This window comes from Anopheles moucheti, chromosome 2 (assembly GCF_943734755.1).
Source record: "Anopheles moucheti chromosome 2, idAnoMoucSN_F20_07, whole genome shotgun sequence".
Lineage (NCBI taxonomy): Eukaryota > Metazoa > Arthropoda > Insecta > Diptera > Culicidae > Anopheles > Anopheles moucheti.
The window spans coordinates 2,469,993-2,492,991 of record NC_069140.1 but is presented as its reverse complement, the minus strand read 5'-3'; the positions used below and the strand labels follow the sequence as shown (position 1 = coordinate 2,492,991).

Below are 22,999 nucleotides of genomic sequence, written 5' to 3'. Positions count from 1 at the left end.
CTTAAGAACTTGAGTTCCGTAGCTCTCCCACCTCGAATGCCTGTTACTCGCATTGCACAACAGTTTTATGCTTCGCGTAAGGTACACATCATATCGCATCGAATCTTTTTAATTTCATCTCGGCCAATGCCTATTTCTATGTATAGCCCAAATTCGGGACAGCGGAACCCTCCGAGATGCTACGTCTTCGGCCAATGGCGCTCTTTTATTGGTTCGTTTTACAATTTTAACACACTTTGTTCCAGATAAAATTTACTTTGTGGACACGATCAGTCTTTTAGTTTCCGTACGTAAATATGAATATTAAACTACTATTATAGATATCCTCCGATTCGGTTCATCTCTGGACGCATGTCTATCCTTTCAACAGTATTCGATAAATCGTCCAGTCTCTGGCTGCCTATCACGCGCCGCTCTCTTACCAACTTAGTATCACTCTTGCGAATTTCCTTTTCCATTCCGACACGTGCATCCTTACCTCAACTGTTATCTAATCTCAATTCTTACTGTGCTCCATTGCAATGGATCAATCGCGTTGATCGTATTGAAACTCATGCTCTGTGACTGGGTTTAATTTACATTTTTAAAATCGTGATAATCGGAGTTGAGTCTATTTTGAGTATTCTTCAGTAAGTGTGGCACATCAACCATCATTCAATCATTTATCGTTCTGAGCAGGCTGTCTTGATCATTTATATACAAATGGATATGTAAGAATGAAGCTAATGCTGCGATTTTTACAGATCATCCCTTACCCAACACCGTAATCGAACATGTGTCCAAATTAACACGTGAATTCATCCTGACACAACGATCCCAGTACGATATCGCCGGGGTGTAACAACTCGCGATCGGTTGGATTACCAATGCTTCCAACGTAGCAGTAGCTTTGCAATGTACGACCGTTAATTTTGTACAACATCATTCGTGATCGCACCCATCATCAGCTTACGCAAACGAAGCAAATTGGCGAGCAGATCTTCACCTTCGTGGCGCTCGCGAATGTAGAACAGTTTGCCGCTACTTGCGCTGCGTCCCAGCGGAGTGATCGGTTTGGTACCGGCAGGATGATTGCAGCTTTTCTTCACTGCAAACTCTCCCGTACTAGCACGTCGCTCGCTTCCGGTCGCCACCGTCGGACAGGTCGACATTTCCGTCCCATCCGCATACGCTAGGCTCAAGCTGATCGGCTTCATCTGTGGATGCGCACCGACAGCATCCTGAGCCGTGTGGTTACGATTGTTTGTGCAATGGTTCAGCGAACAGTCAAACGTGCTGCTGTGAGTGCAGATTGCAAAGGGGGAGAAAGAGAAAAGAAAAAAAAAACACCAAAACATGAGATCTCTAATCATGCAGATGGTCGTTTGCATTGGAAAAGAAAAAAAAGGGAAGGAAAAAAAGCACACACAAACATACTAAACTCATAGTAGAACGTATTAAGGGTGTTATCATGATTCCCAACACGCGATTGTCACACCGAGCAAACGTGTTTCGGCGATAAGAAATATCGAGCAAACGAATAAGTCAACTGTATGAGACACAATCAGTTAAGCCATTTGGCAGTGTTAATTCACAAGCGATAGTAGTTCGAATGAAAAACCACCGAAACACTTAACGCCACTTACTGCACGGTTTCTAATATGTCTATGGAGTAGGGTTAGGCTTTCGGTTCTTTAACCTTTCCCTCTGATGCAAACCACTTGAACGCAGACTGCACACAGTTCCAGTAACACCGGAAGCAGCTATAAAAAGGTACAGAAGGAAAAAGGAAAGGAAAAACAGAGGAAAATGCTAAAAACGCTCTGGTCTGGTTCGCTGTTGAGAGTGGAATTGTTTTCCAATGAGTCATTTATCCAGACTCTAGGCGAAATGTTTGAACGGGTGCGCATACTTAAGTTTTGTACCGAATGGTGTGCTCAGTGGGGCATCGCGTGATCACACACTTATCTTGCAGGAAGTTAGTGACACAATCACACAGAGGATAGCAAGCTTTAACAAAAAGTGTCATCTGAAGTGGGTAAAATATTTCCCCCGATTACCAATCAGATCATCCATTGCATGAAGTACAATCTTAGCATCTTTGCAAGTGCGATATTTCACAACACCTGCACGGGCAAGCTGACTTGCATGAGGAAGTGAAACCTAATCGGAAGGAAGTAGTAGCACAGGAGGCACGCAAAAATCACGAGATCATTCAACCCATAACGGGGTGCGTGTGATCGTGCGTCGACAGCTCTCAATGGCAGCTTGTTTGGGGCATTAAACGACGCGAAGGACGTTGACAACCGGTTTCATTTGGCTTTACGTGGTAGATCTTGCGTCGTTTTTTTCCTACGCACGAATGCTAACCTCCTGACCTAGTGTTCAGTTTATGCATGCTGGTTAGGTAATGTTAGTAACAAACGTAGCACAACAAATTTCCCGCACACCTAAATTAGTCAGATTTCTATGAGTGATTGTGTTGGTTGTCGCTAAGATCCAGCATTAGTTTAAAACGGTTCTACGTATAACCTTCTACAGTACCCTTGAAATATGTAGCGATATGCTAGTGTCGATCGTATGTTAAGATTACTCCCAGAAATTCGATTATAGGATCCTCGGTCTATCTTTCCGATACAAGTCCTTTATCTCCCATTTAAATGTGATTTTAATACAAGCGATCTGCGTACGGGTTGTTTGTGATCTTGCTTTTTTTTAGTGTTGATGGCCCCCAAACAGTGATAACGACGTGGAGCAGGGCGAGGAGCGGGGAGCAGGAAGTGTCTAAATATATTTGCTATGGTATGGAATTTTTATTTGAAAAATTACCTTTTTCAAACCGAGAAAATTCACCTTCACTTTCGATTGCGTGCGAATGTGTGACTGTGTATATTTGTTTGATCTAGTTAATCTCTCCATCTCTCCGCCATGCTCTTCTCTTCTGCCTCTGTCTCACAATCTCTTTGTACAATATCCACATTCGCACACACTTTTCGGAAACCTTCTGGTTATGGTCACCACGCATACCACGCACCGCTTGAAGAACACACGCTCGAAGGTAGAAAGTGTACGTAAGCGGTTACTTAAGCACAGGCTAAGTAACTATAGTGCACTATGATTTGGTGAATCTGGCGTCAACAGTAGTACTATCACTTTTGTTTTGCTGGGGGCCTTACAGCTGTTAGTAAACAGTTGGTTTACTCCTTATATCACGGAGGACGCATCCTCGCCCCGCAACCTAACGGTGGTTCGTCGCCACTGCACGTCCGTTACACTAGTTTGGTAATGTCCTAATTTTGTCACAAACATTAAACATCGAGAGGGGTGGGTGAAGATTAAATCGCTGGCTTGATCATCTGCTAATTTTCAGTTCTTGCCAATCTGTTGCTAATATGTTGGCTTAAAGCAATTGAAATGCTAATTGTTATCGTTTTGATATGAGCTGGCTGGCCAAATTTTGGCTGATCGAATTCGAATGCCCTTTGCCCACCCCTCCTACCTACATCATATGCTCGGTTATGGAAATGCTGCTTGCTGTTTGGAGGAGAACCATTACCAACATGCATCATAACCTCGCCAATCTTTAAGTCACGATTCGTGTTTTCAGGTTCGATTGCCATTAACAGCGGAATGGTCTCTTACAAAGCAGCATGGCAATTGAGCAATTGGTGCAGTCCAGATTAAGTTCTGTGTGCGTTCTTCTTCTAGTTCGGGACTAACTCTTGATGATGGGTATGTGTCGCCACACATTGCTAGATCTTGTTTGGAACCGTGCAGCCGAATGTCGGAGCCATTTGTCGGAAATGATGGATCTTGGCTTTAGTGGGTGTGGTTGTGTGTGGCTGAGAGCTGTGGTTTTGTTTTTTGGAGGTTTTGTTGGCATTTGCATTTACCAGTATGGTCCCGATTGCGTTTCCACGCTCATATCGCTCCACGTGTCGAGCACCGCGCCAGGATCCACGTACGGTGAGGAGAAATTTTCGGATGTCGCAGACACACCGTTGCGGCCGGGATTGGAACTGTTGAAGGCACTGGCGGAGGACGACGAAAGGAACGCGCCGGAGTTTTCTCGTGGAGCGATTCGGTTAGTGAGGGAATAATTACGACCCTGGAAGTGGTTGAATCAAGAAAAGAATTTATCAGATTTCACTATTGGTGCCAAGACAAATGACGCAATCACGCCCGAAAGGAGCGTAGACTGTACTTACATCATTGTTGTCCCAGTACTCGTCACCATCGCACTTGAAGGCGGCGCAAAACTCAATCCGTCTGGACTTAGGTGGAAGAGTTAGCTTGAAGGAGAAGGTGTCAAATATCAGATAAGCTGAAGCGGTCCCATTGCCAACCTGTCGGGAAATAGGCGAGTCAACAATTGATTACATTCTTCATACTAAATTCATCAAGAAACTGTAATGTCGAGCACTTACCACGCTATAGGTACAGAAAGTGTCTTCATGCGTTTTCCAACTATCACAGGACGAGCGGATGATGACCTCTTTGTGGTAGGATAGGTTTTTCACCTTCACCGTACCCACGATCAGCTGCTCCGTCTCTTTGATGATCACGTTCTCGAGCGATACGTTTCGTTCGTCCAGTTTCTGTCGGAAACGCACATAGTCACTGGCTGGCTGTACAAAGTCGACGACCCACTGTTCCTGCGGTACCGGGCTAATCATGCCCTGTGTCACGTGTGCCAAAAACTGTAGACTCCAGATCGGTGGCATATAGGACGGTTCGCGCATCACGCGCACCTGCGTCAGCTGTCCACCGTGATCGTCCGCAAACACAACCTTCTTCTTGTTGCGCCCCGCACACATTGCCGAACCCGTATCGTCCTCTGTCACTGCCATCATTTTCATTGCCGTCTGCGGGGGTTCGGACTCTTCCGGCGTGGTGGCGTCATCCGGTCGTATCACTAAGCAGGAGCGACGGGGTGACATTGGCAACTTGCCACCCATGCCGGTCGGACTAAGGCAGGGCGGTGTAAGTTGCCGTTGGAACGGTGGAGGTCCACCGTTGGTCTGTGTTTGGGTCAGTTGCAGTGAAGCTGGTCGACAGTAGTAACCACCGTCACCTCCACCACCGGAACCGGGTGACCCACCGCCGGGTTTGTAGTCCGTGGACAGTGGGTGATTGTACACGGGGGGACTTTGTGAGACTAACATTTCTGAAAACGCTGGCATTCAGGCGACGGGAACAGAAAATCGTTTGCGGATGGGTAGGAAATTTTCACGAGCGGTTTTAGAGGTCGTTCAAAGACTCCTCCCACAACTCTGTAGGGAAAAGACGGAAAGAAGACGTAAGTTATTCATTCGTTTTGGGTGGAATATAATGTGAAGACTTTTAAAAATTTGATGCTATTTATACTGCACATTACCGATGGTAATTTGTTCATTCAGTTCTAGCCTTCCCTAAACACAGAACACAAATTTCCAACGTTTCTGACATGTCCAAGACAGATCTCTGGATAATGGATTTTCAAGGCAATATAATGATTGTCGCAAGAGTCTTGAGCAATTTGCCCCTACAGATTTGGTACAATAGGTAAAGGCAAAAATGTTTCTACTGAACAAAACTGACTTATGGACAAGGTAAGGCCTTTCTGTGCAATATGGTTTGGTGGAAATTCTATTTTTAGGTGCATCCCACTCTTTATGCATGCATTGGTGCAGTGGCAAGAAACGAATATATAAGATCTAACCGCACTGCCATTCCGACAGTGTTGGAAGAGTAATAAAAAAAAGTAGGGCATGGCCACAAAAAAGTGTGGACGAGCTCACGGGAACTTTGTTTCTCAACTGTACTACTCTCTCGCACACGTTGTTCTATGGGCCGAAAGGGATCAACTGTGATTCAAGGTTGTTATAATAGTGTACAAGGTAACAAAGCGAGCATCGATTACGCAGTTTTCTAGAATGAAAAATGTGATAAGATATGCTGGATTGCGCATCGCATCGGGAACTGAACGCACGACGGTGTGCTTGATAGTGTCACGATTTTCATCCTCGGCTGTACGATCAGCCGCGAAATGCATCGAATAAGTTTGAACGTAAACGGACGGATTGCTTAAAAAAAACTTGTTTGAACTCGATGAGAAAGTATTGCGTTTCGTTCAGATACGAGTTTACTGTTCATCGTACAACGTGGCGTCTTGGTTTTTGTCATGATTTATTTGAATGCAATGCCGCTGGTCGGGGCACAGTCACCACCATATTAATTTGCCGCTCCGGAAGTGCATCCCACAAGCCAATGCTCAATAAAGTCTCGTAATTGTTTGGTTAAAATATGCAGCAATGGGCAATCTCGAAGACGCTTCCATTCTGGTGATTTATTTGTTTACTCGTAGATTGTTGCTGTTGATCTACGCACGTCATTCGTTCGGGTTCTTCTTGCAACTCTCGTACATCGGATTTGTTCGCTGAAAAAAAATTCACGCGCGGTTCATTCAATGACCCTGCCGCGAGCCATGCAAACAAAGCGCTGTAAATACAGTGATATAATCTGCAGATTGATTAGGTGGAAGAATATATTTAGAAATCATACACGTTCCCCTAAATAACATTCGCACGATCAACCCACACTCAGTTCTGTATTTAGCAATCAAAAATCTCGAAAATGCGTCCATTTTAATCATGTTAATTGCTTGTAATCGGTTGAGCCGACTCTCTGTTTGACATATGGTGTTGTTTCAAGAAATGCACTCGGGATGGAATTTTCCACCAAAGCACTTCAGTTTATTGCTGGCGCCAGCATCCTGCAATGTGGCAGTTGGCACTAACAGCACGGGAGCGCAGAGGGCGTGGGATTATTGGTTGAGTCTCACGATCCTGTGCGGTTGGGCAGAAATAATAACTCGTAAAACCGTTTGTGATGATACGCTGTCGAACAGCGTTGATTAGCGCACCCAAGCGTTCGGCGGCGCATCCATCGACGATCACAAATCGCCAGTTGATAAGAATATCCCGCCGCGTGCAAGGATTGAGCCATAAATAGGTTTCCTTCGTACTTCTTGCACTGTTCAGTGCGCGATAGCGATCACGAGGATCAGCAATGGATCAAGCGGTGGAAGTGACGAGCATGTCTGAGATGCATCTTTTCTTGTGCGTTTTTCCTTTTAACAACACGGTTTTGCAAGGTTATCACGAACGAACGCCACATGACATGGGCGGGAATTGGCATGTGCATCGAACACATGCACACGTGACAGACATGGAACCCTGACACGCTGTTCGGAAACGGTTTTAAATTCGAACAGAACTGCACGCGCGTGACTGTTGCGGAGTTTTCTTTAGCCGTGCAAATGCTTTTCCCTTTCTGCACTGGAATGCATCTAAACGATGCTGCGGACATGTGCGTAAGGTGACACCGTAGGCCTAGGTTTCTGTTTCGCTACAAACGGTGCACGTAGCGTGTCATCGGATCCGTGCTCTCCACACAGCTCGAAGACATAAGGCCGTCCAATACAAGAATGTCCCACGGTGTGGCAATCTACTGTCGTAAAAAAGTACCGTTCAGCATTCGGGGCCCGTATTCCACCGTGAAGGCAAGGAAAGGTGCACCGGCAATGCAATACGCATGCAGCAATTTATTTCAATTTTGTCGTTTTTAGGACACCGGCCTCGGTGTCGCCTTCAAACGTTCCCTACAGCGGGGAGAATATGGGCGCCTTCAGTAGGTTATGCCCCTTGCACGGACAAGTCCAATTGATGGCGATTGAAATAATGGGCATCAGTGTCGAATAGCGAAAGTCTCTAACACGAGACATCATATAGGATGTGCCATTGGGGCGCATTCCGTGCAGAGTTCATGTCTGCACACGACAGACACACGTCTGGTGTGATGTCGCATCTTTCGCCTTTGGTCAACTTTTGTTTCCCAGTTTGATCAAAACATCATCGGGAACCACCAAAGTCAGGGAACTGCCCGATTCGCCGAAGCGCCTACGGACTAACAACTCCTCAAGCCTCAGAACCTATGCCGGATGGCCCGTTAGGACATTTATGCCAGCGATCAAGTATCTATGGATGAATTTAAGTTGTGAGGGTGATGTCTCCATAGCCATGCTGGAAGGATCCTTCGGACTTTATCGTATTACGGCGTGATGTCGTGCTTTGTCGAGCAGATTGTCTCTTCAGAGTCTTCGGTTAATCGCATTTAAAATCCTGTTGGACGACAGAACTTAAGCCGCTGGGTGTGCATACAGTGCCGCGCCGTAATCCCCCACCAGAACACAACGAAAGGAGGTTATCGGTGTGATAGGTATTTGCTTTTATCGCTAGGCTGCACAATGAAAGGTAAACAAGGGATACTGTTGTTTGCTTCGGTCGGCACCATGAAAAACCAGACAACTGTGAATAAAGGCACTGCGTCCTATTGTTTACACTTTCTCCTATCATGCAAATGGTAAGTTTTGACAGCATAACTGTCATTGGGAACAATCCAGCAGGCATTTCGCGAACGAGAGGGCTTAAATCATCCGATCGTCTGTTGGGACTATGATTAATATGTCCCTTCTTGCCGCAACTGTCAAGCCCTCGGCACGGTTCCGCCGTGCGATGCGGGCAATTTCGTTATCAAAATCACCGTGTTCCACCCACCCTACGTTGCGTGTGTACTCGTACCATCCAGATCTTACCGAGCGGAGCCATAAAGGTCGCGACTTGCAGAGTAACGTCTTATCAACAACGGTTCACCCTGATTCGCCACGCTCCCAATCGAACGAGGCGGTGGTGGATCATCTCGTATGTAGCAATTTAAGTTGCAGTTTTGGTTCTTTTGCCATATCCGCTTCATATCCGTCCCTTTTCATCCTTCCCTGATGTATCACTGCCGCCACTGACGTCAATCAGCACGGCTTATTGAAGCAATTTTATTTGGATAAGAAAAAAAAGTCAATTTGCTTGGCGTTTTACAATGCAACCGAACTGATTATTTATATTAGCGCTTTGCTTCAAATGCGCCTGGGTTCGAATGACGTGCGATAAACTGTGAACAGAAGGTGCTTTTGAGAGGATGATACAACTCGTCTTCTAATGACGGACTATTCTACCGAGACACTGATCTTCGCCCGATGTCGATCGATTGCGCAACGAAATTACTTAATGTTCCGCACCGTATCCTATTGCTGGATCGTTCGAGTTCGACACCGGAGACAGTGATAACGTAACACCCCATGTAACGCTGTCTGTCGGAGAACTATCGGGAGTGGTCGTCACCTGCACTGTTCCACCTCGATGCATCAACAGATCACCTTAGACCAGATCGAGAGGCAAATGACCTGTCGCTTCGGTGGGTGTTGTTTACTTCACCCATCGAAAAAGCGAATAAGAGGACATCTCAGAAGAAGTGATGATCAAGATCGACCACCACCAACACTAGTGTGGGGAGGGAAGCGTGTCAATAGTTTACACAGTATCACGCGGCTTTCACATGGCCAACTGGGACAACGGATGCGTTCGGTTGGCCACGGTTCATCGTTTCGCTAAAAATACAATTGTCTTCAAACATTTCATCAGACTTTGAGCCGTGGCGTCTTTGGCGTGGTACGTGTGCTGGGGATAGAGCAACACCTCATCCGTTGGCGTCTAGTTGGGGGTTTCTACTAGATGGACCACTCGTTCACCGAAGCGGAGGCATTCGTTTCGCATGAAAGATGTATTACGCTCTCTTACCACCCAATTTCTGTCTGAACTTGTGACGAATTTCTCGGTGCATTCCAAGCTGCTCCGGGGTTCCCTCTCGTCGTTCGCATCCATCTGTCTTATCTTAATTAGTTTGTTTTGTTGGTTTACTTCTCCTTTTGGGGTGATTTGGCACGCGTCCTACCGTTGGCCCCAGTTCTTCCCGGTCCGCTTTCGTGCGAATCTATCGTTATCGCACGTTGAATGAGCTATTTTTATGGGTCGTTAGGTGTACGAAACATGATCGCCCTTGTTTTACCACCCGAGCCGAGGTAAGCGTGTAATGCAAATAGGATCGAATCCGCACGGGTGGCGATAGTACCCTTGCGTGGCATAACAAGAGAGTGCACAGAAATGGCGCCGTGCCGTACTTCTGGGACTGATGCTTAGCAGAATGGTGCTACTTTGTTGTAGTTTCGCCCTCACGTTTTGAAGACGCTTCCGTCAGCCGGCAATGATAAGGAAGTAGCCACGATGGATGCGGTGTACAAGCTAAGATTGTTGTTGATGGATTTCTGATATTCCGGTGATCGATCCATTGGAAAGTATGGTTGAGATATGTGCCTTTTGTGACAGTTGTTTGCAATTTCACATTCTTAGGTCCTTCCCAGTTGGTGGCCACACACCTTGACCCATATTACATGACGGAATGGGCTGTTGAAACCAACCAACACAATCAGTTCGGTAAACAGCTGATACGGACCTGGGCCGTGCTTATCAAGCACCTCTGACGTCGGAGCTTATCTTTCAATCCGGCCGCACGTTTGTTCCCTTTCCCTGTGTTTGGTTCTGATACTTCTACTCAGAAAGATAGGTCTACGACCTGCACCTTAGGGTCTTGATCTGTAATAGACGCCATACTCACTTGTTTCTGCCAAAGTGACCCGAGAATTTGCTCTTTTGCAAGAGGCGAAGTTTAATCACAAAACTAACCTTCGAGTCAGCCGAGGTCTTCCAAAAGTGTGTCAAAAGGTTCCGGTTCACTAAGCCACCGGAGACCCCGGGAAAAGAATGACGTCAAATATCGCAGACAGTAACGTTTGGATGAAGTCAATGAGTCGAGAACCTGTCAGACACTAGCGGTGGACTAGCATTCCGGGATCCCAGTATGAATCCTCGTACTGGTGCAACTCGTACTCGAATCCCGCGAAGCCCAATCAGCAGTTGTTTCATCGGTAGATAGCGCCCGCCCGCTAGCAGGATGCTTCTTACTTATCTCGAGCCGGTGCACTTCCCAACGGTGCAGTCGGTACTACTGCGCAATCTTGAGGCTGCCGATTGGTGGCGCGACCGCGGCAATGGGTGGTAATTATAGATTACGAAGTAGAATTTCTTTTTTTAAATCGTCGCCACTAATCCTGCTCGATCGTTTCACTTAGTGGTGTGGCTCGTCGAAGAGGAGCAAGCCGGACACCACGCTTCCACACACGTGCTTCGATAGCCTCGGGTTTTCCATCGCAGTCAAACCGAAGCAGGCCGATGATCACGCGCACGCCGCGTGGTACTGCTGGCTTGTTGAGGCCATCCTCGAGAAGGCCGACGAATCAGCAGGGCGAACCGTGTGAATCGATCCAAGCGAAGAGTCACCCGTCGGAGCATCTCTCCTTCGTGCAGGTAAATCTCAACACTAAAACCGGACCATATCAGAAGGCACTATGGACGTCCTCCTCTCTTTACGACAGAATCAAATTCCACACTTTCCGTGATGCATTGGACGGGTTTAGCTTGCAATGGTTCGAAGGAATTGGGCAATCTATTTCTTTGATTTCTATTCCTCCCCGGAGACACCGGTGTCGGGTCTGTTTCCCACTCAAGCCTCAAGCACGAAACCTGTTTCCTTTCGCTCCCGAAAGAGGATCGAAAGATATCAAACCCACGCAACGTGCCTGCATGGCAGGCGGCAGGTATCGCAACGGTTAAGCTGCATACCGGCGTGGACACTGCTTTAGGAAGGAAACGTGGGTTGAAAAGGAAAACCCTCGGGACCCCCCCGAAATGCAGTCTCCGATGATAGATTGCCCAACACACACGGCAAACATGGCACATGATGCTGATCAGCTAGACTCACTCCATTTTAAACCCCTCTCGGCCAAACGTTGACCTCCTACGAACGTTCAATGGTGGTTCAATTATGCCCGTGCGTTAGTTCTGGTAGGATTCGAGTTGCGGAAAAATGCACCCGTAGGAAAGCAAAAATCTACATGCATAAATTTACCCCCGTAAACGTAGCAAGCGGTGGTTGAACGCGATCTCCTACTTGAAAATGTTTGATTTAAGCGCAGTTTATACAGTCCGCTTTGCTTCGGTTTGGTTTTGCCGCACGACTGAGCGAGATTGAAGCAGGCGTTTCTTTTTTCCCCGTTTATATTTTTACATTTTCTTAAAAATAGCACAACCAAAGCTACGGAATGTAACGAGTGGGTGTGTGCAGTAACAGAACGTGGGCACATGGCACGGTGACGATGGGGAGGGTTTTTTTTGGCGAACGAAGGAGGCAAATTTAATCCCTCAAAGGGTTTACTCCATCCATTGCCAGCAGCATTTCATTTCTATATTTGTACATGAATTTTTTAGCTGCGGCTCACCAGTTTTGGAGTAAAGTTTTCATGCGCAAAAGGAATACGAAATCAACCGAGACTAAGAAACTGTGGCGGCAAACATGGCAGCCAGGAACATAACCACCAGCGAGAAAGTTAATTGCTTTCTTAGTGTGTCTTCATCAATATGCTAATAGCTGGGCCGTCGGAACACCTCGTTCAAAAGAGCGACATATGGTTGTATTTTCTTCATGCAGTCTAGCCTACAACAGTGTCGAAAAACTTGTCCCGTAAATCACCGGCACTACACCTTGTCGTACTCAAATTTGTCGCTCTGTGTATGTGGAAAAGCGGAGCAGCCCAGAGTGCAGAGTGAAGTTCCTTGAAAGATATTTTATTACTCAACCCGAGTGCTGGCATCCAGGGTTGCAATCCACCTCCTACGTATTTCTACCGACCTGACAAGCACACAGATTAATGGCTATCACGGACGAATTTCCCTGGAAGGTCTGCGGTAATCTACATGTGAAGATATGCACTGAGGCTGCGTAAAGTGCGTGAAGTTCCCTACAGTTCCGGTTTTTATTGGTGATAGTATGGCATGAATCTTAAGAGTTATAGCACACTCGGTAACGCATGCAGCAACATAGAGTCCGTGGGATCAAATCTCGACCAAGATCGTGTCCAAGATAGCCCTACGACAATGATTGTAGAGGGTCAAATCAGGAAGTAGAATGGAACACACTGACAGAGGACGAATCAAGCGATCTCATGATACCATCTTCACTTTGGTGCAGGCACGAGGCGACATAATTGACACGAACGATCTGTTTTTATTCGGCTTTGGCGCCAAGTCCGTTTATGTAATTCGGACGGTTTACGGTGCCAAAAGTCAGTCACGCCCTGCCCGATGACATCCCCGCACCAGTTCGGGTTTCCCTTGGTCGCCGTAGATCGGAAATTGAGATCTCCTGGTGTTGATCGACCAGTTTCACACCGACGACCCTCCAGTGTCGGCGCTGTTATTTGGCTCGGTCTAATTGGTGGAACGTCTATGCCCCCCCCCGGTTTGCCTGTTTGAGCTGAACAATCGATGGAAATTATGATCCAGGCCAGTTTTGGTTGTTGCGTCGCTGTTGCTGGTGCATGCGTCGATCACGTGAACTGCGCCCGGTCGTTGGCTGGGTCGAGTGGTGGGCTTGAAAATGAAGCAGACCCTCGATTTCGTTATCGTCTCGCTTCGATCGAAGACGGGAACGAGTTTTTCGTAGGAAGGGACCAGAGCATTTACTTCCAAGTTTTAATAGCCCTCCACCATGCCGGCTAATGAGAGAAAGCTGTCAACACATTCTTCGCATTTCGGTCTTTAAATTCAATATTTATATTAACCGGTAGTGTGTTCACCCTGTTATTTATGGAAGCTTCGTGCAGGCTCACGAATGATTCAATTAATGATTTGGCATTGACGCTAATTTAGCGACAGCCACTGCACTCCAATACGGTCGCTAAAATGTGCACTCGAATGCATCGTGCTCACTGCATCGCATAGGTGACACTGGATTCGTGTTCCCGGATTCGATCCATTCATGTGTCCGTGGTGACCAGTGTCCGTAATCGACAGTGTCACCGGTGTGACCATCGTGGCAGAGGTCATCGGGAATCGCTGATAAGTGGCTGTGGGCGCGCTTGATGGGGAAGTCCTGCAAAATTAACGCCATCATGTATGTGGGCATCGAGGAGCCTGAAGGAGTAATTGTAAACTACCAGAGGCAACAAACAACAAACAATTCGATTTGCCACGATGCTTGAAAAGATGGAGGGGCTTGCCTTCGAACGTGCTGACTGAGCAAGTCATTCATATTTTTAATGTTTTTGCCATTTTTGCTCTTCACATCCCTGTACCAGTGATGGTGCGCTTGGTGTACCATTATTTGTCACACACTACAACACAAAGAATCGCCAGGGAACTGTGATACTGTAGAATTAATGGCGGCCACTTCCTTGCGTAATACAAGCAGCGTACTTGAACTTCTACGAACTGATCATATCATCCTTGAGATGACAAAAGCCAATAGTTTACAAACGTTCCAATATAAAGAGGTCGTCCTTGAGACAGTGATTTAGTTCTACAGATGGCTATAGACTGAAGAAATCCTGTAGTTTGTTAGTTTTTTTCAAGAACACTGCTCAGAAGTTCCAAATCGGTACAGGTTACCCAACCGCCCCTTAGGCTTTGCACGCATCAAGAGGTTATCAACGCAAACTAGAACATTGGTGGACACGGACACATTCGTCCATCTTTCTTGTTCGACCTGCTGCTAGACTGCGGAATGAACTGAACTGAGTGTGACTTCAGCGTGGCATAGATCGATCTAGACTTCTTCGGGCCACGACGATCGCGTGCTAGTCGCGTGATGAGGAAACGATTTGCGCGCACACCTTTCGCGCACCTTCTACCTATCGTGAGCAGGCGTGAGACAACCAGCCTGTAATGGTGCGTTGTAGCGAGCAGCGTCTATGAATTATTTATAAAATGGCACATCAGTCCTTGGCGCCTTTGGGTTTGGGTCGGGGTTTCAGCTGACGTCACAAACATTCGCAAAGCAAAGCGAACAGCTGAGGGACTTGCCGTGTGGACAAGTTTGTACCCATTCTTCTGTTACGTACGGACGGACAGTACCGTTTTAGAACGTTTCCATCTAACTGAACTTCAAGTTCAGCGTTCAATGTCACTTCGTCTCGGGTTGCATTTGCTGTGGTTTGTTAGATAAAACTGGCGGCTTAGTAACTGATGTGAAGATGGGGGAGAGAAATGTGTCTCAATGGAATGTACCATGAAATTAGCCGCTAATCGTGCAGGGGTCCTCTTCTACGGTTTGTTGTTACTCTCGGCCAGATAGGGCCCTGACCTGACAACCGATATTTACGTTACCTACATTTTGGCCGCCACACGACATCGGTCGGTGACCGGCTGAATGGCAGAAAAGCAACAATAACAATTACTTTGCCGAGTTCGATTAGATAAGACCCCCGGCCAAGCCGCTGGTAAAAATTGACATGCAGCAAAAATTCGTTACCAGTCCTCCTTTTGCTCCCCCGGTTCCAGCAATCGAAAGCGATAAGGTGAGCACAGGTTCGCCGGTTTATTTAGGCAATTGAGCGGCAGTCTTGTAGTAGAAGTACATGGTTGCCAGTTGAAACGCTGACATCTAATCGCGGTTACTACAATTTCCCTGTTTCCAGAAATAGGCCTCCGCACGACCGTGGTGATCTTTGCTGGAGCAGCCAACTCCAACACGGTGGTGTGTGGTTGAATCACTCGGCCACCGGATGATAGAAGAGTGTCCGCCACAACCGTATGTCTGCTACGGTGACCTTTTTGCCGCCACTGTTTACTGTTTATTAATCTTGAAGCTGGCTCGGTGTTTGTGTACATGTGTGTTATGCTTTTATTTCCACACTGTTCTGATAAGTTTTCTGTTGGCGTTGTTTTTAGTGTGTTAAGGGCCGTGTACCGTCCGTGATTGGACATGCACAGGATGGGACGACCGGACGCGTACCAAGCATGCTCAAAAGCGGCACTTCTTCTTGGCTGTAATCTGCCAAGCGAGCAGAATATTGGTCACTACCTCGAATGACCTTTACCATCACCGGAGGGGGGATGGTTTTGGTTGATGGTATGTCGATTGGGACAAGTCTTCTTGCACCTCGCACCGTGCACCTACAGTGCAATAAAACGGAGAAATGCGCTATCAGGTTCGACAATTAGAATTAACGACTTCATGATGAGGCTCTTTGATTGATTGTTTACTATTTTGCCGAGCATTCTCTTGGCTGATGCTGACGGGGCATATTTACACCAAGGTGAAAATACGCGAAAAATGGGAATTCACCGTCAAATACAAATTGATAAGAGCAAATTATTATGTTCAAAATGGTACTTTACAACTTCAACCTCCTCACAATCTATAGTACCGGCTCAGGAATCATGAATGTGAATGTTTCAAGGATTCATGAATCTTTTGAGAGTCCTGCTTTGAATGACTCTACTCAAAGATTCATTAAGCACACTAATCAACAGCCTGTGTCTGTTCCCTCGAGGATATTCGTGGCGAAGATAGATAAAAAGATTTGATATTCAAATAGCCTGGAGTCTTTTAATATGTTTAAAGATACTTCTACTACTTACTTACTCTTATTACTTTGCATCATGTACGACTAGAGAATTTTTTTAAATTGTCTTCTTGAAACTGACATAAGTAAATTATGAATTTTATTAGCAGCAAATTGCAGTGCTTCTTTTCCAACTGCATCCGAAGATTGCCGAACTTATGCATACACCTAAGGGCCTGATTTCGGGAGATACCGGGACACCCCGTGTGGAGGTGGATTTTTAATAAAATGCCCGTAGAACAGTGTCAATTTATCACCGTTCATTTATCTTGCCCGTCTTGCTTGCTTCCAGCATTCAACAGCTGGTTTTCTATTAACCTTGGCAAACGGCAAGATTATAGGCACTTCCCGTACCATTCCGAAGTATCGATCAGATCGAATCGTTTTCTAGGCGGGCACCGCGGCACAACATACCGCATGCATAAACGTGCGCTCAATAAATATGCGTTGCCTGTCGGTTACGCCCCGCATATCTTCCTGCAAGTGGGCCTTACCCGATGCAACATTGTAGCAAGATGTCTCACACCATCGTCTAGGGCCATTTTCCATTTGCACTTATCAGAAAAAGGCAAGCCAAAGCAATGGAAAGCTGCGTTAAAGAACACCGCTTGCGAGCATAATTCATAATTCAATGTCCGGCGGGATTGGTACTGTGTGTTCGTTATTCCAACGCGAAGGTGTCCCGATTGTTGGCAAATAAGCATACGCCTTCGAGAGATCGCTGGCTGGCTTTGAATGTTGCGCCACGGTGCACGAAGGCGTCTGGCGGCCGCCGTGTACCATATTTCCTCGTGATGAGCGCGTAGGTGGTGAAAGCATAAATTGTCCCACATGGCAGAAGGGCACAGTGTCATTGACTGCACCGACGAACCAATCGGAAAGGGACGAATTGGATTAGAGAGCACGTCTGTCTGGCTTCTCTTTGAGTATTTATTGTTGTTGCTGTGACCGCAGGTGTGTGGGTAGATGTCCATTTAAGCTTCCGTTGTGTTAGAATGCAGTGTTTCTTTTTATAAAAATATGTTAATTACCATACACATTACTTACCCGCTTGGTGGTTAATTAACGGGTGCGTTAAGTTGCTTCCAGGTGTTTGTTGTTTATTGCGTAGCTTGGAATTACCCTTTGTAATGCTGACCAGAAACCTTGCACTTGGATCGCACTTTTTTCGCAACAGAAATCGTTCAAGCAGCAGCTATTGCTTCATCCACCACCGAACAAACAGTGCACTGATCTTGACATGTGAACTCACACCACCGACGGCGGTAAAGCAAGGGAAACTCCCTAATCTATGAAACACTCTCACACTCGGTCTCACTATCGTTACGCCTTCGTCCGTGTACGGTACGCGGCTTTCCGGAACGAACGCATCGAATCGCACACAAACGCACACACACACCGCCGGATAGGAAACAAGTGTGGACAAAAACGCACCCACGACGTTGAACGTAGGTAGGACGCACCTGTTTCGAACCGATCACTGTTGCCGAGTCGCGGAAAAGCACTGACTATTTTTAGCCGAAGTTCACCGTGGTCAGTCCGCGGTTTGGTAAATTTGAGAAGCCACGTCACACGCAACACGCACAGACACTGCACAGGAAAGGATCGTGGTCCTTTCTTGGTGGATAGAGCTCGACTAGGAAAGTATCCGTTGGATAAGAGTTACTACTAATTCACCTTCAATTTGTCCAAGTGCTGTTATGTCCCCTGGTCGGAGAACAAAAACTCGCGTATTTTCCGGGACAATTGTAGGCACTACACACGCTGGAACACTTCCACGTCGGAATCCACTTCCACGTCGCTAACAGTCAGCTGATGATATTGACCCAATATCAACGCATCGAAGATCAGCAAAAGCCGCAATCACAAGGGAACTCAGGGTCGAAACACCCTTGGTCCGTTCTTAAAATGGACGATCACTTCTAGCACATGTTTTCACCACCATCCCTACACCGGATACGAGGATCGGTTGATCCTTCTCTGCTTTGCACTGCAACGAACAAACACTTGGCAAAAATATCCTGTACCCTAGCGGCAAGGGGATGATTCACGACGCCTTCCAGACGAGCTGATGTAGCAACTTTCGGACACCGCCGTTGCTCATGATGTTCCGTGTGATGGAACGGAGACAAGGACACAATCAATGCAGGGCGCGAGTTTAATAGCAGCACTGTGGATGCTGTGTCGAGTAGTGCCGGATGATGGTGATGAAGGCTACGTCCATTTGCTTCGACCGTTTATCGAAGACTCATGCATCTGTGCGCCGAGCGAAGGAATTAAATGGTAGCTTCATTCATTCCGGCGCAGTGCAGTCGATCACGTCTCAAAGAGAGCCAGGAGCAGGTACTCTCTCTCTCGCGTACGCTCTGCTCTATTAATTGTTGCATACGACAAATGTTCGGGCCACAATGTTCGATGGATGTGTATTTCGTAGGAAAACTGCGGCACCGTTTGGGTGTTGACGAATGACGATAGTGATAGGATGCTGTACTAATTCCATGCATGTAAATTCAACTAAGTACATGCATGGAGTTTTGTTTCATGATGTCCGTCGCTGTTTGATGTCGACAACTGCTTAATCGTTTACCGTACCCTTAACAGAGAGCACTCATTGTTGATTCATTCTCTTGTGCTCGCTCTCTCTGAAACCTTCCGCCCTAAAGCCCTAAAGCAGCTCTGTTTTCATAAGGATCACAGTCAGACAAAAAAATGCACTTATGTACATGCCCTACAAAGTCTTTCGGGTGGAATTTGTTAAGATGGTGCATAATTTATGCGTCTGTTAGATAAAAGAACCCACTCGCTTACTGTTCGTGCGGGTCTGATAACTAGTTTAAACTCACTGCTTCTTTTTATGTACTTACAGATGCACTCGTGGTGTAAACGTTGAATCTTGCAGGGTAATGCAAGGAAATTAGTGGAAAATAGAGGTAACTGAGCGACGATACAGAGAAAAAAAAGCAAGAGCAAGCAAGAGTCAAGCCAATGCTTATCAGGCATCTGACAAGTGTGTCTTATCAGCGGCAGGGAACGCCGGGCGACACTGGTTGGGCCCTTTTCTCACCGAGCGTAGGCTGATCTTGTGAAAATAGCATTGGCCATTATCGGTAGACAGCTATTATGACGTGAGATGCACACACCAACGTTCATTATCGCGCCCTTTGCGACGCTGCAACCATGGCCATTTTACAGGCCCAGAGGTTCCTGATGTAAGCCCATCAGGTCACATCGTGACATGGTGTCAGCTGTTTTTTTTGCTCTCTATTTGTACGTACGGAGATGCGCCCTGCAAACGGAAAGGATGTCAGACACGCGCCAATCCCCCGGTACAGGTGGGCGTAGCATTCAACACTCCTTGGATGTGTCCTTTAAATAGAAGATCCCAAAACCCAAACAAACCGACAAGGTTATAATGGTCGTAAGGGCACAACAGCAGCTAAATTTATGATTTACCTGTGGCTGATGTTAGCACAAATCATTACCGAATCTATTTTCAAACTGAGAATTGAATTCTTCCTCTTCGGAAATGATCGTCCGCTTTCGTACGTATCATTAAACGTTTTGTCTGAATTTAACGATGGGGGGGGGTGTGTTCTGCATTCAAATATAGATCAATGCACGTGCTCCGGTAAGGACACACTTCACAGGTTTGTGTTTCTTATACTCGCCGTCTGTGTTTACCCTGATTACGTCACAAGGTGTGTGTGGTTTTTTTTTCTTTTCGCTTCGTCAATTATTATTGCACATAAATCTAGCATCTCTCGCATCCTTGTCACACCGTTTACAGATGGTGCCATACGTTCGCGTTCGGTTATTGCGTTAGGTTGCGTGTGAGAGTGCTGTGAAAACTTTCTATTGATAACACATGGAAAGGCGTAAAGGTAGCCACATGGCATTACACGTTGCAACGTGCCATACCTTACTGCCTGGTGCAAAAACAAAATGGTTCATGCGTGTATCTGGCGAGCTTATTGCGACGACCCCGAGAAACTGCAGACTGCAATCACCACGATTGGTTGCAGGTATAAAAGGGGAAAGGATATGTTGGTTTATGTATTTGTTGAACTGGATTTATCCTATTATTGTACGTTTTTATATGCAGGACCATTTAAACTGTCTTCGCTTCATCGGGTGCATATCTCTTACTAACCATTATCACGATCGATGACGCATTCGATACACGCCCGGGAAAGCACACTTTAAAAACACGTGTCACACACATACAACACACATTACAAATGAAACTGATTCAATGTACAGAACAGTTGAACAAAATGGATAAAAAAGAACACTAAAATCACGCATTTAAAATTTTGCCCAAAGTGATCGTGCATCGGCAAAAGCCGAACACCGCGGGACGCTTTCTTTTCTCTGACTGACTCTGACACTAATGGAACGGATCATCCTAAATCGGGCAAACTGTCATCCTTCTCTCAGTAGTGGTCTGCACGCACGTTAATGTAAGAGTGGCTAATCGTTGTAGGTGTAATATCGTTCGGTTCTGATGTTCCATAGCGGACAGGTAGAGGACGCATAGTACGGATGTTGTAGACCTTGCACTGTACGTGAAAGTTCTGTTCAAATGTCGATCGTATGACTGGTGTTTAAAGTGGAAGATCAATGGACCAACAATTGAACAGGTTGGCGTTGTGGCTTTGTGGACACACATCACAACCATATTGACGTCATTTCGCCATTGTTTCTCTCCGAAACATAGTCCATCGTACTAAATTTGAGGGCCTTGAATGTAGAGCCTTTACATCGTTGAGTTCTCACCGGCGGAGATGTGCATCAGTTCGTCAGGCAATCCGTTTCAAGTGTACACGTTGACAGTGTGCAATAGTGTAGCCATCATACGCGCACACTCTAGTAATGTGTTAGAGATTCCGTTCTCCGGATGAGCCATCCGTGCGATAGTGTAAAAGCGATAGAAGAAGCACCATCGGAGCCGGGTCTGGACACGGGCGCTTTGGTGATGTTCCAAAAATAAACAAATCATGCAACCAGTGCATGGGCGCTGGATTGCCATCCACTCCGAGCTTTAGCTCACGGTGGCGCTTGTTGTTTTGTTTGCTTTCCGTTGCCCTTGTTACCGGTTCGTCGCTTCCTTTCCAGGGTGTCGACACAAATCGGCACCGACTGCTCTGCTGGCCAAGCTAAACGACGACAGATGTCATCCAGTGCCTGCATGCTTCGCGATGAACCCCTGGTGTCACTACGCGATCGATGTGGGTGGCGTGGCGTAAAGTTGTGCAAATAGATGCTGCAAACGGAAGTAGTCTTGAGAAATCGCTGATTGTTGGAGAATTGAACTGAATTTGAATTTAGTCAGAGAAAACTCCCTAGACGGGTTGGGTTTTAACACCATTCGTCGCAATGCGCCAGTTGCGGTCTGTAACAGTAACAAGTCATATGTTGAGGGCTGCTTTTTTAAGACTTTTAGAGACACTTCAGTACAACAGCTTCTAGGAAGATAGGCTTGACAAATGCTTACGTCTGTCTGGCGCCTACAGACCTATACGAAACAACGAGCACAGGCATGTAGCAGGAAGAAGAGAAACTATTTCTCTATGCTCCATCCAATAAGTGCCGGCCAAGTGCACTTTCAAGCCCTTTCATCCCCCAAAAGATCGGCTGGCTTTGCATTCGGTTGGGTTTACCATTCATCAATCAAGATGGCAGCAGTGGAACTATCATGAAGGCGTTAATCCGCTTGTAGCCCTTTGATGTCGCACGAGGTATTTCTAAAAGCAGCACGTTGTTGAAGAGAAAAGGGTCAGAACCGGTTTGTTGCATTCACATCTGAAATTGTTGTGGGTTTGATTCACATTTCTAATTTTCCCTTTTTGTTTCACAAATATTCACTCCAACGCGAACGAAATGTTTGACAACACTTTATGTGAATGATCGATTGGTAATTTCATCAAAGTGAAGCAATAGATGGTTTTGGACGATAAAATTTATAGTTTTGTGGGCAATCATAAACAATAAACATACGTACATCATCGTAATTTTTCATTTTTCCATTCTAGATTGGTCCTACATCCCAGATAGAGCCAACACGCGCAACCCTTGATCCGTAACATCGCTGCAATTAGCGCTCGATTGCGATTCGATCTGGGTGAACCCTGCGTGTGGCTTACGAGCTGTCAAACATTTCACGGAAAGTTTCACCCACTCGATCGCGAACATCCTGCCGATAGGCGCTCTATTCCGTGTCATCACACGCCTCTATTTGTGTTCTATCAATCCCTGCCATTGGCTGGTGGCGCCAGCTGCGGAATAACATTCAAAATATAATCCACCGTCTTGGGACATGGAAAGAACACACATTTCCCTCCATCTACCATATAATGGATGCAGTATTGGGACACCTTATACTCGGTTCCATCTACACCGATACCGAAACGTCTACTCGAAACGACGTGATATGCAACACGATGCTCGTGGCCAAACACGAGTTCGGTTTGCATTGTTTTCAAGCATTGAATTTTATCCGCTGGCGAGCGAAACACAGGAAAAAAAAACCTACACGTGAGCCACCCAGACCGGAACTGAAGGCGGATGAGGAAGTTGTGGACACACCCACACACCCGGTCGTCCGAAGAGGATCACGGTAATGAAGGTTTT

At 46.4% G+C, this 22,999-nt stretch overlaps 1 protein-coding gene across 3 annotated transcripts; it reads right to left on the bottom strand.

The window, feature by feature from the left end:
- Window positions 1-180: 180 nt before the first annotated feature.
- On the bottom strand, window positions 181-20,729 carry LOC128309515 (protein phosphatase 1 regulatory subunit 3B). Of its 3 annotated transcripts, none has more exons than XM_053045922.1 (6): window positions 20,520-20,729; window positions 17,417-18,359; window positions 4,407-5,252; window positions 4,188-4,325; window positions 3,873-4,087; window positions 181-1,278 (listed from the first exon to the last, which is right to left on the bottom strand). In XM_053045922.1, the coding sequence occupies exons 3-6, from the start codon at window positions 5,160-5,162 to the stop codon at window positions 906-908; spliced, it is 1,482 nt and encodes a 493-aa protein (XP_052901882.1). In that variant the 5' UTR covers window positions 5,163-5,252; window positions 17,417-18,359; window positions 20,520-20,729; the 3' UTR covers window positions 181-905. The 3 variants fall into 3 exon arrangements, with proteins under 3 accessions (XP_052901882.1, XP_052901885.1, XP_052901884.1); XM_053045925.1 differs by having other exon boundaries at window positions 181-1,275; XM_053045924.1 differs by having other exon boundaries at window positions 20,628-20,643.
- Window positions 20,730-22,999: the final 2,270 nt, after the last annotated feature.